The sequence below is a fragment of the Nematostella vectensis genome, chromosome 13 (genome assembly GCF_932526225.1).
Source record: "Nematostella vectensis chromosome 13, jaNemVect1.1, whole genome shotgun sequence".
Lineage (NCBI taxonomy): Eukaryota > Metazoa > Cnidaria > Anthozoa > Actiniaria > Edwardsiidae > Nematostella > Nematostella vectensis.
Genome location: NC_064046.1, coordinates 9890151 through 9905333, shown reverse-complemented (window position 1 = coordinate 9905333; position 15183 = coordinate 9890151). Strand labels below are relative to the sequence as shown.

Below are 15183 nucleotides of genomic sequence, written 5' to 3'. Positions count from 1 at the left end.
TTAAAATGAGGTTGATCTCGGAGAATGTACGTGTCGTAAACCCGAAGTGCTCCATGTTTATGAAAAAAAGGTAAACAAGGGTAACTAAAACCATACATGTCTAGAAAGCTTTAACATTCATGTTTATGTGCCTATGAGCATTCACATGGCTTTCAGAGATCGGGTTCAGCCATTTATCCGTTACTCATGGATAACACTGCTGGTTACGGCACATGGATTCTCCAGTGCAATCATCTTATTTTAAAATATGTGTACTTTACTCACATTCTTAGGTAACAAGCCTAGGGTCTCAACTTGTAAGCACCTTATATAAAACATTGCACCATTGGAATGAGCATCAGTTTCGATTCTTAACTCGGCTTTTAACATGAATGCTTAGTAAAATAGAAGAATAGAATCCGCAATTTTCGTACCCTAGTTACATCCATTAGAATGACAAAAAATGTTATTTTAGAATGTGGTGGGGGAAGGTGGAGATATATTAATAATAGACAACTATTATTGAGAATTATTGCAACAATCGTACTTGATTTGATCACTGTAACCGTCATGTTGTTTCAGTACATATGCACATGTGTTCGCGAAATTGCATTAAAGTGTAGTTAAACGGGTTAATGAAAATCACTTTAACTTATTTTCGCATAAATACGTTCCTGATATTATGATATACTATTTATCTGTATATTTTAGGTATCAGAAAAGGTATCACAAGAAAAATTACAGACGTAATAAGTATAAATGCACCAATTATCATTCAAGTAAAGAGAATTCATTTTGTATTAAGCGGAAAAGAAAGATTTGTATAACTAGAAGTGGAAAGAAAAAAGTATAGAATACCTATCCATGCTATCACCTTATAAAGAAACATTTTGGAACAAATATTAAAAAGATTCATTAAAAAATACCAGATTAAATGTTCTAGATTCACGGAAAGCAATAAGTGAGACAAAACAAACAGAACAACAAGATAATTAAACTGTCAGGAGTGGGTGGACACACCAAAATCACGAAGTTTATCGTTTTAGAATTGCTTTCGAAATGTGGTGTTTCGTTTGGTAATATTGAATTATTTAACGCATTCGTATTATAAAATGGTCTAAAAACCCGTGCCTAGTCTATATTTGATGTATCAAAACGAGACCCAGTCTCTAGGCAGAAGTATTGGCTCGCTTCGATTCTCGCGCAGTTGGCACACTTTGTTGAAGGGCAGACTCGAAATCCCGTTTCTGTTGTCTTTATCGTTTAATTTGCCGATCTAACCACAGGTTTTTGAGTTGCCATACGTAGCGGTTCTGGGGGGCAAGGGACTGACAAAATCATCCAAACATTTGAAAAAAAACTAATTCCATAATAATTGCTCTGCACCTTTGATTTTTAGTGATTTAAACTACAAACTTCGCGAAATAGTTATCCTTGGCCATATTGGTTGGAATATAAGTTATTAACGTATGTGATTAGAACATCTAGCCTGGTTTTGGTAATTTTGGCCTAGACTGGCTCATAACGGATTGCGCCGCTGCTAGTCTCGGGCCCTCTATGCTGTCTGTCGGTAATCCTTTGCCATTCAAATGCGGCTACTGACTCAAGCTGCGCGTTTGTGTTCGAGTTTGCTCCACAGCGAGGCAGACAAGAAAACATAAAATCCCGCGACAAAACCAACACATACGTTGTGCGCCTTGCAGGTAACACGACTCATCACGAAGCCTTTGCGTAGTCCTCGGTGGCTTTATTCGCCCAAATGTCTTCCCCCGGTCAGGAACTAAGCAATGGTTGCCTAGCAGATGATCGTGTGAGTACTATTTTAGAAGTGAAATTTTCAAAAATGCCACCTTGTCCTCTAAACTCACCTGGCTGTCTGGGTGAGATACTTAAATCCGAGTGATAATTAGAGTACTTTGAGTTAAAGCCTGACCATTCTTTTTCTTCACTGATGTAGCCAGTTGAGAACAGGACATAGCTTTACTTATTACAGCGTACTGGGTTTAATTGCGCAAAACATTTATAAGGATGATAAGCAGGGAAGGGAAACGTCTCAAGCACAAACAAAGCTTGATACATATATGCTTTCATAAGATGAAACTTTAATTTCGTACATTTCTCACAGAAAAGCCTACAATTGGAAAAGATTCGTTTATCGAAATATGTAGATCTTCAGTAAAGTAACAACAAGTATTTATATAAGCAAAAATTTCACATAAATCAAGTGTACATATTAGGGGATTTCCATACTGTATAGATAATATTTCTTAAGCTGAGCAGGTAAACATTAGTTAAATTGAAGAGTATTTGTTTTAAATGCAATCTGACTGCGGCGTATATATTGAAAATTCCACGATATAAAAGCGTATATTCTCCAAACAGAAAAAAAACTGCTTTCATATCACTCAAAGAACATCCCGTACTTTATTGTAAAAAAGTTGGTCGATAAAAAAGAAAACAAATTTTTAAGGGTATGTTTTGAAAAGTGAAGAAGAGACAAAATCACAGTGTATTGTTGAAAAAATGCCAATAATGGAAAAGACGTAGGAAGAAACCACCGGACAGCCTCTATCTGCTGGTGTGCGTCGGACCTTGTGGTCTGCGTCGACAGTTTATTGTGTAATCAAACCTTCAAAAGAAAAAGTCAACAACAAAGTAAAGTTGTTTTTTTTAAACGATATTTCGGCAGGCCAATACCTGCCTTCTGCAGGTTATAAATGAGTTACAGTTGCATGTTAGTATATATACAAAGTTCATTGACGATTTACTAGCAAAAGATAAAAATAGTAATTGAGTAAGGAGTAACTTAATTAAGGAAAATAGTAGATGATGGTAAGTAGGGTGGTGTGAATTGCTAAACGGTTTCTTTACGCCGGTTGAGGCCACCGGGTTCAAGAATGCCAGCGCGAGCTATAATGTGGCTTCTCTAGCTCCGCAATTGAGTCGCGTTTTTTTTTTTTTTTTTTTTGTTATTTTTTCAATAGGTATGAGCTCTATTTCTGAAGCGGAGTGGTTTAATTTAGGAAAGTGTTCAGCAAACACCAGTTTGCTTCGGACATAGAGCTCATACCTTTTTAAAAAAATAACAAACAACCGCGACTCCAGCCGCAAAGCAAAAAAAGCTACACTATAACTCGCGATGGCACTCTTGAATTCCGTGGCCCCAATCGGCGTGAAGAAACCGTTTAGTAGCTCACACCAACCTACTTACCATCATACACTATTTTCCTTAAGTAACTCCTGCGTTGTTGTCGACTTTTTCAAAAAGTATTTCAAAGAGTCTTTTAAAGGTTAAGAAATCAACATCATCAACAATGAATGATGACCAATAGCCCACGTGAAAACAGCACGAAAACTCGTCCACCATTCTGGCACCAGCGAAAGGGACATGTTTTCACCAGTAACAGTGACGCTGTTTTTACTATCAATACTGACGCTGTTTTCACTAGCAATACCTATGCTGTTTTCACCAGCAACAGTGACGCTGTTTTCACCAGCAACAGTGACGCTGTTTTTACTAGCAACACCTATGCTGTTTTCACCAGCAACAGTGACGCTGTTTTCACTAGCAACACCTATGCTGTTTTCACCAGCAACAGTGACGCTGTTTTCACTAGCAACACCTATGCTGTTTCCCCCAGCAACAGTGACGCTGTTTTCACTAGCAACACCTATGCTGTTTTCCCCAGCAACAGTGACGCTGTTTTCACTAGCAACACCTATGCTGTTTTCACTAGCAACACCTATGCTGTTTTCACTAGCAACACCTATGCTGTTTTCACCAGCAACAGTGACGCTGTTTTCACTAGCAACACCTATGCTGTTTCCTCCAGCAACAGTGACGCTGTTTTCACTAGCAACACCTATGCTGTTTTCCCCAGCAACAGTGACGCTGTTTTCACTAGCAACACCTATGCTGTTTTCACTAGCAACATCTATGCTGTTTTTACTAGCAACAGTGACGCTGTTTTCACTAGCAACACCTATGCTGTTTTCCCCAGCACGTATGCACGCGACGTTCTCTGTTCTTGCAATTAAAACTCTTAGTACTTGTTCTCACGTGTTACTGTTCTTTTAGTACATATACTGTCAGACTGTTCCCGCGGTAATCTATTGTTTGCGGGTTGCCATGGCAGTGTATAGTTGCAGTCACGTGTATAGCTGCGTTCATGTATGATCGCGTTGTCGCTTGTAGTCGCGCTCAATATTTATCTATGTAAGGCCTGAAGACTTGTAAAACCACTTGAAGTATCCGGTCGCAGTCATTCCACCATGTACAGTCGCTGCAAATACAGGTTTAAATTGCATATCATCGCGGTCAATCACGGTGGTAGTGTTTGCGGTCAACTATATACATTTGTGGGTATGTTTAAATTGGGACGTGAGAATTTTTTCCCTAGATTGAAATTGTCTGGTATATATCTTAAACAACATGTTTTTCCGTTTTGGTCGGAAAATGGAAGAAATGCTGATAGAAAATAGGTGAAGGCAATCAGAACAAGCACTGAGCTAATGAACACGTATAGTAGTGACAGCCTTTTTGCTATATAGCGGAGGATGTAAATAAGCAATTATAAGAATATGTCCAGTTTATGGTTACTCAATTTCTTTATTTAATCTCTCGATTGATCAATCCATCAAAAACGGGTATCAGCAAAACAAGAACACTTTTAAAATGGTAGGGATTGCCAACGGGAAATGCGTGGAGGAAGTATATAATCGCTCAAAATACAATAATACAGCTAACGACTTCCTTCGCACATCTCAAGAGGAATAAAAACAACTAATTAAAGAGCGGACGGAATCGTTGGAAACTCTGTCTAAGTTGGCTCTCTTGTTACTTAATGGTGTTATGACCAGTCTGATATAAAACACTGGAAGGCTTTTTTTCCACTTTCTATTGAAACACTGGATTCAATCAAAACATCGGTCTGGAATAACACAATGAGGAAGAGGACAGACTTGTACCACGCGTTTCTTGGCTACATGTATGATAACATGTCCAAGAGAGGATTTATGGCTGTTGATATTTAAAATGGCCATGTAGAAGACCAATTTTAGCACTTAATAAACATACGGTCTGATTCTACGGGAAACACATGGACACCGCGATACAAAATGGTTAGAGTAATAGTAACTATTCATACCATTTTTTATGTTATATCATTGCCTCCATTAATGTATGACCTCTTTTAGGGCCCCCGAATTGGCCCCGAAATTTCTATGTGCTCGCAGTTTTCGGCCAATGCTCGCTTGCTCACACATTTTTTTTTCGCCGTGCTCGTATTGTATTCTTCGATGTGCTCGCTGCTCGATTTATTTAACTAAAAATGCTCGGTCTCGCATAAAAAACGGGGTGCTCGCAAGTGTTCGTCGAAGATCGTTTGGTGTGAGAGGTATACCCGCGTGGGTAAAGGCTGCGACGTGTGCCCATTGTATTGCAAATGTGTGCTATCGAAGGGGGCTCCATGGGCCTACCTTCACCCCCTTCCCCTCCCCCACCCCCTGGAAATAAAAAAAAATTATTTAATGCAGGAGGTGATATCCTGCCATCCCGAGGGGGGGGGGGGGGGAGGGGGGCTTCATAATTTATGACGGGGTGGTTCTTGATGTTTTGAAGTAATACGGTCAAAGAATTCCAGGAGAGGGGCATGAAAAAAATTTGAATAACTTCTCAACCGGCAGATCCCTTAATAAAGGTAGTCCCCTAGCTAATGTTTGGTTCTTGGTCAATTTGTTCTTGTCGAGCTATGTTATCATTTTAGCACGATTTTGTGAATCTCTTAGAAACAAACAATCACACTCGGAAATCATCCATATGTCAATATAACAAACAGGAAGAACAAACAAGTCGTTTTCTAAAAGACACGAAAAATGAGAGAATATTTATAGAATCCTATCACATTCATTGCACAGTTTTCAGTCAAAATCCCAGACATCGATTTGTTATTATCACTGACAAATTTTGCCAATGAAGTGAAAAAGACCCCAAAGGAAGTTCTAATTAATGGCAACCACTCTGTCATGCCGACAGGGGGATAGAAGCTTGGAAATAGAAACTTATAAATCACCACACGGACCACTAACACTCACCGTACAAGATTCATGACATCTTTAGATATTTCTGTTTCAACGATATAAAGCTGTAAACACCAGGGTAAGATAGTGAATATAAATATTTGTGTGACTTTTCAAATGGTCTCAGGGACAGACTGTAAGACACTGAGACATGATCTTATGAAATATCACACTTGGTGAAATGATTAGATTAAGTGTGATAATTACGTTGTCTAAAACATTGTTATAACAAAAGATAACAAAGCATAAATTTGTGTAATCTTGTAGAGCTGCAACCATGTGGTTACTCAGTAAAATACAGCAAAGTAGATGATTTTTTTTTTTAAATTTGAGACCCAACAATAGAGGCTAAAGATACAGTCAATAATTTTATAGAAAGTTCTTAATTTTGCTTTTAAGTTTTTTTTTTATGGATGGCTGCCAGACAAGTCGTTTATGGAAAACAACATTGAAATAAAAATCACAGCAATCCAAAAAGGATACGCGAGGATTACGTATTATAAAAGGAATTTTATTCTTTCGTCAGGGTCAAACATTTCCGAAAGGATTTCCTTCAACCGGCGAATTAATGCCAGCTCTTTAGGCGTGCCTTGTGTTCTTGTAATCTTATGTAAACATGTCATTTAATTCTGAACAAGACGAGCAACTCTAGTGCGTCATTAACGGATCAATTTATTGCATATCGCTCTACAGCCGACATAGAGCATACATAACACACAAAGAAAGCAAACCGTATGCACAAAAGCACCGGCAAAGTATCCACAACTCAGAGAAGCTGAAACTTCCTTGCCGACAGAGAAGCTTTCATAATACGAATTATTTGCACAGCAGATTTGATCTCCATTAAAAACAATCTGAAAAGAGTAGGATGTATTTCAATTGAGTTTTTGAAAAGTTCAATGATTGTTGTCATTAATTTGACGGAAAGCCCTTGACCTTAGACCTGCTACGTGAATAACAGCTTTTTTTTGTACAACTTAAAGTATTTTTAGACACTTTAGGTATTGAAGGGAGGCATTCAGGCTTCAAGGACCTGCCACAGCAACTGTCAAACTCTGCGCGCGCCCGCTTTTCCCGCGCGCGGGAAAACTATTGTCCAGCGAACGCGCGAGCGACACAAGTGCCAAAGGTAATGACGTCATATTGTGAAATTGATGGATATCCATTCAAACGCCTGAGACTCGTAAAGATCGATGTCGATTTCGAGCTCTGTGTGAGTGTAAGGACAAAAGAAAGCTCCCACCGAGGGGGTATATTCATTTAAGTGTTAAAATTCAGCAGGAGACTGGCAACACTTCATATTTTGCATTTTTGGTGGAAATAGGTTGTTTCGAGGCGTGCTTCTGCCGCTTGAACTAGATGTTTGTACCCATTTAGCATCTACTACTATGTGTAAGAGACTAAAGGTGGCCCTTTCCATAGAACCGCGGCATTTAAGATTCCGTGAGAGTGATTTTGTTTGAGGCAAACTTACAAGCGCTGTTTTCCTAAATTAACCTATTTATCATAAAAAGTAGACATATGCTAGACGGAGTTCGCACTTAGAGATAAACATACAAAGACGCTTTTCAATTAGTTTGGACTCGAGTTTGGCCCTCACAGGGACATGCCTCAATGTGGAATAACTCATTTTGAAATGAAATTTTGCAGTAGTTGTGTAATTGCGAGTAAGGGGCCAAAATTGGCAAATCATAACAACAACTGAAACACGTGTAATACAAGCGAACGCGGCTTATTTTGCTTGTCTTGTATTGTTCTGAGAAACGTAAACAACACTGGTACGCGAAAGCACAGCGCGTGCAATATTTGCTCAATTCAAGTGCTTTTGCTCATTTAAAAAGATTACACATTCAGGCACCAGAAGCATCTATTTACATATGTTGAGCTAAGTTGACTCAGCCGTGTGAGACAAACTACGAAAGAAATTTCTCCCAGGCTAATAGATGTGTTCCTAACTCTTGGAACAATCGCTTCTTAATTGCATGACCGTAGTTGTTAATTGTTTCCTAATCAATAAATTACAACAAAATGTTTGTGTGTGCAGGTAGAGTGCGATATGTCAATCAAGGCTTACGAGCAGGACGGTGTTTTTCTTACAAAATATAGGGGAAACAACAAGTTTGTCTAGCTTTTCACACAGCGGTTATGAAAGTTCCCGATTGGCTGACCGGCACGGCAGTAAACATTACATCTTTTGCGATAATCTTTCCAGACGAGCTGTGTTTAATGTATTTGAGGATAAGAGTTGAGGATTTAAGTAAGATTTAAGCCGCAAGACCTGTGTATTGATTAGGTAGCGGGTAAATCATGAGAAAAATTTTCAAAGATTTCAGAGAAAACAGGAAAAACTCCAAGAGTGGACTTGAAATTGCAAATTTTGCATGTCAAATTTCAATTGTCTATAAACAATACACAAGATATTACCGCTGAATCTTTTGTACTCGCTTGTCGTAGATTCAAAGCATCATTCGATTGATTAAACAGACGAATTAAGAGAACAGCAGTTAAAAAATACAAACGGAAAGCTAAAAAAAAAAAAACAACAACGACACAAAGCAGCCTTGGCCCCTTGCTAACACCTTCAGATGAAACAGCGATCTTTCAAAATAAATAGAGCAACTAGTATTAATCCGAGTTTTCATTTTGGGCCCAGCCAAAAGGATACCGATCGATCGCGCCCCTTTTGAGCTGTCATGTCGTGAAATTGAATGGCTGACAATCCGGGACCATAATACCAATAATAGCGTAGACAATTGAGCCACCAAAACTTGTGTAACTCATTAACTAGGCCGTGCTAGCAAAATCCCGCTCAGCGAGACACAACACGAATGTAGCACCCAGTAAGGCGGGGCTTAGAGCCGCATAAAGACCCAGTTGGGCGGTCCCATGCTGTCAAAGTTGTCTCAATGCTTGTTGGCAGCAGACAATAATAAATGTTCGCCTAGTTAACAACTCGCAGCGAACCAATCGGATCGTCGTGTTCTCAATACTTAGCTTGTTCCTATTTTAATTCGATTGGTGGCAGGACCGATCACCATGTCACATGTGACACATTTGACGGCGCGGTTTGTAAGGGACAAGATGAGGCGATTGTGACTACTGTTGGCATCACAGTCGCACTAAAATTCGCTTCAAGGACTTTACGAATTCGCGCAAGGAACCGCTAAGCCGTGGCTCCTAAGTTTGGCGCTCCGAAGCGCCTATACTCAGCCTGGTTTAGGCTTTGATCACCGGACGTAATTCGCTTGGATTTACAGACCGATAATTTATTTAATTCTGAAGTGGTCCGAATTGAATCTGTTTACTAAGTCCCAGCCGATCTTGATGTTATTACCACACTAAAGATGGCTGATTCGACGACGTCTAAACTTCCCTGCTCTCAATTCGGCTGCTCGTATCCATCTCAGGTGAGATACCCTGGGAGAATAAAGCCAATGTAGGAATATACAATAATGTACAAAGTGAAATTGATCTTGGTAAACTTACCAGACTGCTTAGTGATGTGTACTGTCTCGTTTCAGTTGATGTTACACGGAGCTGGCAATTCGTGTTGTGATTCGGTACGCCAGGTCCACGACGGTATGCCTGGTCATTCTGTCTGCCCGTGCCAATTCGACAGGGTCTTACAGCATCGTGTGGCATCAGTTCCTGTTAGTGTTCTACCGAGACCTGCGTTCGGGGAGGCAGGGTTTTCCTTGGGCAGCGGGACGGGATTGTCAGCATTTTACTCGCCATTGGTATGCGTCTAGTAACTGTCTGGTTTTGAATCACCTCGTGTGATAATTAATCAACGCGCGTGGCGTGCTCCCAATATCTCTATCAAACCCAAGCTTTTAATTTCTAGAAATTATATCTTACTTTCTAGTTCCGTTCTTATGGGATTTCAATTTTGTCCTGGTTTTTGTCGCAGGCACGAGCGTGTGACATGAAGGATTCGACTCAGCCTTGGAGGGACTCTTGGTATCTATCACAGGCCTCTCGCGCGCCGTTTGAGCTACACGGTTTCGATCCTCACACTCACCCGGCCTGTACGAGATTTGCAGAAAGGTAAGTACAACCGAATTAGCGCTGATCGTTTTAGACATCAGAGCCTGTCCTCAGACATCAATACGTTGAACGTTCGACACAATGCCACTACCTGTACAATTCAACCGCGACATATACGTCGATATTACTCTGGTGTTGCTTTTACGTGATGGTTCCTACAAGTGTTTCTGTTCATATTTGTCATGTTTTTCTTGAGTTACAAGCCTGTACAACATGAACGCAATTAAAGTGTAAAGTTCGATGTGCTTTGCGAAGGCTTGGCAATTCACAATATAAAGTAGACAAGATTCTGTAGCGGGACACTTTGAATTGAATAGCTCTATTCTTGGCTCTAACTTCCAGTCATGTCAAACGTTCTGTTTCTTCCTGCAGATTTTCTCCTATCGATCTCGCGGCTGCGGGCGCGCGGCGCAAAAATGCGACCAGAGAAACGACAAGCACACTAAAAGCGTGGCTCTTCGAACACAGAAAGAACCCTTACCCGACAAAGGGAGAAAAAATAATGCTGGCGATATTGACAAAGATGACACTGACGCAAGTTTCGACATGGTTTGCCAACGCCAGACGCAGACTGAAGAAAGAAAATAAAATGACTTGGTCGCCGAGAAATAGATGTGGCGAAAAGAAAGACGGGGTGGATGGTAGCGACATCGATGACGATGGAGATCTAGATATTACCAGTGACGACGAGGAAAAGCCCTCTGAAAATCACGATGAGAAAGTTCATATTCAAGGTATGAGCAGCGTGCCCGACTTCCTTTAGCTTATCTTTCATGTTGTTCTTGTTTAAGACACTTTAATCTTTGAGTTAAGTCTTTGATGTGTTAATGGTGTCCGGAAAGTTTCCAAACACTGGATTGTGGGTGGGACGATTGAACAAGACACTAGGCTATTAATACTTCTACAGCCATTCTAAAAACGCAGACAATGAGAATAAAATTCAAATCCCTATCTTTTCAGTTGAAACAACAAGTCAATGTTTTCTTAAGGGGCTTGGTAAATGTTTATTAAACTCCCAAGTACTACAAGTTCGAGTATTTATTTCAAGATATAGTTTTTGTCCAGTATTTTAAAAAGATAACATCAGGTAGGATTCCATTTTTACAGAATTCTAGGAGAGACTTTAGCCTTATCGTAAACGTTTTTGTTGCAGAGAACGAGACAGAGAACAATGAAAAGATAAGTGTAATCGATGAAGCAGAGGATAAAAAAGAATCCGACTCGACGCGGGACAGAGAAAGCCCTCCGCGAGAGGATACCAAACGTCCCAACATAATCACATCTTTAGTAGATACGACAAATCAAACGCATTCTCTGCCCAAATCTATTCCTTCAGCCATCCTCATCTCTACAGCTCAAAACCATGTCCTGGATTCCCCAGTGAAAAGCTTAAGAAAGTGGGTAGATGGATGCTTTTACACAGCACCCGTGGCCAGCTACATGGAATCGAGTGGAGTGGCCGGTAAACCACTTCCATCTACACCAAAGCAAAGAACTTCAACAGAAATTCCAGTTATCACTTCAGGTTAGTAACCAAAGCTAGCCATCTAGTCTAAAGTGACATTTGAGTTTTAGTAAAGGACACATTTCAAGGCGTCACAAGTTTGTATACTGTATTGGTCTCTAATTTGTTCCAAAAAGAATGGTATTAATACTGACCAATTCCTGCTTCTCGCTGCGGTCAATCTGTGAGGTTAGTCAAGGCTATTTTTGCAGCGTTGGCTTTGTCTGTTGTCAGAATGCGTGTGCATGTTCAAGGAATAATATCTCTGTCTAGACGTTACTTTTGGGCAAAACATTTCACACTATTTTCCAGCGGGGGCTGATTAGGGAGTTAAAGAAAGTAAAACCCGTATCTGGAACTTCAGAATTTATCGAAAGCGTGCCTGAAATAGAGCAACTGCTTATGGATATTTCTTATCTCTAAGATGTAACCACGGGAACTAACAAAAGCAGAAATTAAAGTCGTACCACCCAGCTCTAGAAATAACGATAGGAATAAACTAATCAGAATTAGCTAGAAGCTAGCAGATTTAATCCGTGTTTTAGACTGTGTAAGTGTCATGTAGGCAGATCTCTTGGCAGCATTCCACTTTTTATTTCGATTGTTCTGCGCTGACCTTCATCTCACGTTTCGTCCTATCACCACAGTATACACTATTGAATCTATCGAGAGGTTAGATTGTTACAGGGGCTTGATGCTTAAGGTCAGATGCTTAGAACGTCTGAGAACATGAGTCTAAATAGCCTCAAATTTTTCCTCCGTTACACCCGAGTTTGTCGAGGTTCTCACATTGGGATTAAAAAAACGATTTCGATCTCAAATCTTTTTACAGGGGACTATACGAAAAAACATAGTATCTGTTAATGATGTATAGTTCTGGAGTTAATTACCCAAAGAAGATTAGAATATAGAAAAAATCGCGGTCTTAGATTCTGTTTGCTGTTTTCAATTCAGCTAAGAGGGCTTAAAATAGGGATGTAATACTTTAGTCAATGTGATAAAATTTATAAAAAGAAACTTGGTTCTTGAATTCAAGCCTCGATATTAATGTTTCGATCTTAAAATGTCCTTGTGGTATCCAACGTTCAACTAAACAAACCAATCATAAGTAGACAACAAACAGGGATTCACACCTTTTCTCTTTTCACGATAGACGGCTCGCGAAGTTTTTGGTGCTGAGCTGTTTTTTTTTTTTTTTTTCATTACAGCAAAACTTCAAGTTGTTTAAACAACTTATCAACTCTAAGCAAATTCTACCAAAATGAAAATGTTATTAAAACAACCCGCAATAGGTAATATGTTACAGGGTTTTGTTATTTAGTACAAGATCTGGATGTTCTTTGTAAAAGTTTTAACCGTGCCGTACCTTCTTGAGAAACGCTTGTCTTGATGTTCCTGTTTTGCAATATGGAAAGCATTAACATCAAACTTGACTGTAAAATGACTACTAAACTTGTACAAGCACCAATTAGTTTCGGTTTTGATCAGTATTCTGTGAAAATACACAACCTAGCTTTAATAAACCCGAAAACCATCCGCAAAATTCCAAACTAAACTGAAAATCAACTGTCCGCTTAAAGAACTTCGTATTCGGCCTTTTTTGCAAGCGAAAGTCTTTAACAATGGCTTTAATAATGCTTATTCGAGAAGAAAGGTTTTGTCGGTAAACTTACTCATTTCCTTTTACACAGACAGACTTTGCCTTTGTGCAGAGACTCAAAAGTACCGCAATTGGCGTGGGTATTATATTAAAACCCGACTTTAAACAAAAACATCGTATCATTGCTTTATGTTTTACCTAATTTTACTCCTTTATTTCCAGCTCCAAGCTCACAAAGTGCCGAAAAGCCTGAAAGAAGAACTAGCGGTGAAAGCAAAGAGACACGACCGCGTAGTCCTGTTGAAAAAGTAAAAGAAGAGGAACCGGCAAAAGCGTCCTTCAGACCTCCCGAGCCAAGGTAAACAACACGAATAAACTCTCGAGGAAACCAGTAGTTTTTGTGTGTTAAGGGTTCGGAGGAGATATTTTTTTTTTCTTGTTTTCGTCAGTTTAATCTTACTACATACATTGAACCTGAATACACTCACTTTCACGCTGTTTCTGGTCTACAAAGGTCTAAGTGGAGTTTTTTCCTCGAAAATCTTTTTTAGTTTTTCCTTCGAATTCAAATAGATTCATCACTATCCTGAACGTAAAACAAAGCGTCTTATCAAACGATGGGGGGTTAGAAAGAAAAACATGTTTTTTTCACAAAGTATCATGATGTTGTTTTGACTAATACATACTGGTGGGTCATTGTTTCAAGCTTTTGGCCTTTCAGACATATGTTCAACGAAGCATTCTCATTCGTCCGTCATTTGATGTGATTTGTAGGAGTTCAGAGGCTACCGACTACCGAGAGTTCGACGCAGCGTTGGCTTTGACGACGCTTTCTTCGCGATAGAGAATCGCGCTGGAAACCGAATGCTATGCCAGAAGAAAACAATAAAAGAGACAAAGAAGCTTTAGAGAGCTGGGCTTTCTTAGGTGTTCAAAATTAAGAAAATAGTTTAGTGTACAGAGTGATTTTATTTGTTATAGTGGGTTTAACTCACGGATTCGAAAATTGTAAAAACACGAATTGTTAAACTGTATCGAGTGCTCTTATGGTATCAAATACCATTTCGATTTAGAGAATTAGGTTTGTGAATTAAAGTAAGTGTTTGTTTTCTTCAGTCAAGGCTATGAAGTTTTTTTTTTTTTTTTATTTTGACAAGGTCGGGAAACTTTAGAAGATTCCTTATCGCCGAAAACCTGATTGCGTTGACGTGAAATTGTTCCATTTGAACAATAATAATTGTATTAGTCGCGCTTTTTAGCGAGCAAATGTTGTAAGAAGCGTTTGTAAAAAAAGATTTTGCCACGGAAAATGCACCAGAAGTCTTAATTGAGAGTTGTTATTTGTAGATAGAAGGAACGTAATTTTGAAATAAAAACAGCTTGAATAAACTGTGTCTGGTGGATGGCTTGGGTTTTAGATTTGGTAACAATTGGGTGACTTATTACTTCAGTCTAATACACCCAGACTGTAATCTTCGGGTGCTTACCAATGGTAAATATAATATGTCGCTGAGATATTGGTCTGAAGCGAAACACCTTCATTTGCCTTAAACAAACAATGCCTGTCAGCTAAGGCAATGAAAAAAAGTGTTTTTCGCTACATCCTTAGTCATTCCTCCTAGGGGCTATTATATTTATTTCCCTTCTTTTCGAGCGATTATGGACATATCTTGTCTAGACGTGGCAAAGGGGAAGGCATTTAAAATGTATTGAAAGGAGCAGACTCCGTCAATCTCAAGGGTATGTGTAGTTATCCGTTAGACCGAAATTGATTGGTAAATCGAAGCCGCATAAACCCTAGTTGTGACAGAATCACTGTTTTCAAATGAATACAAGAAAAGTTTATGTCATAAGTTATTATTTATTGGCTTGTTTTCAACCACCAGACAAGCCCCAAGCAACAACACAATGTTGGTCATTTGTTATCATCCAATTCAAAGTTTCTAAAAAAAAAAGAAAAGAAATCCTCAGACAT

The 15183-nt window shown here is 39.3% G+C and overlaps 1 protein-coding gene across 2 annotated transcripts; it reads left to right on the top strand.

Annotated features, from left to right (window-relative positions):
• The first annotated feature begins 1682 nt into the window (after nucleotides 1-1682).
• On the top strand, nucleotides 1683-14597 carry LOC5513790 (homeobox protein araucan). 2 transcript variants are annotated; one of them, XM_032383336.2, is made up of 7 exons: nucleotides 1683-1789; nucleotides 9579-9794; nucleotides 9968-10104; nucleotides 10477-10838; nucleotides 11258-11629; nucleotides 13431-13566; nucleotides 13983-14597. In XM_032383336.2, exons 1-7 carry the CDS (start codon nucleotides 1739-1741, stop codon nucleotides 14050-14052), a joined length of 1344 nt encoding a protein of 447 aa, XP_032239227.2. In that variant the 5' UTR covers nucleotides 1683-1738; the 3' UTR covers nucleotides 14053-14597. The 2 variants fall into 2 exon arrangements, with proteins under 2 accessions (XP_032239227.2, XP_001634045.3); XM_001633995.3 differs by lacking the exon at nucleotides 1683-1789 and adding an exon at nucleotides 9085-9464.
• Nucleotides 14598-15183: the final 586 nt, after the last annotated feature.

What these genes read in the sequence shown, in the direction of transcription:
- LOC5513790 (XM_001633995.3), top strand. Translation starts at nt 9,402, where the DNA reads ATGGCTGATTCGACGACGTCTAAACTTCCCTGCTCTCAATTCGGCTGC. An exon ending in CAGCATTTTACTCGCCATTG is followed by an intron (nt 9,795 to 9,967) that starts GTATGCGTCTAG and finishes TTTTTGTCGCAG; the next exon opens with GCACGAGCGTGTGACATGAA. An exon ending in TGAGAAAGTTCATATTCAAG is followed by an intron (nt 10,839 to 11,257) that starts GTATGAGCAGCG and finishes TTTTTGTTGCAG; the next exon opens with AGAACGAGACAGAGAACAAT.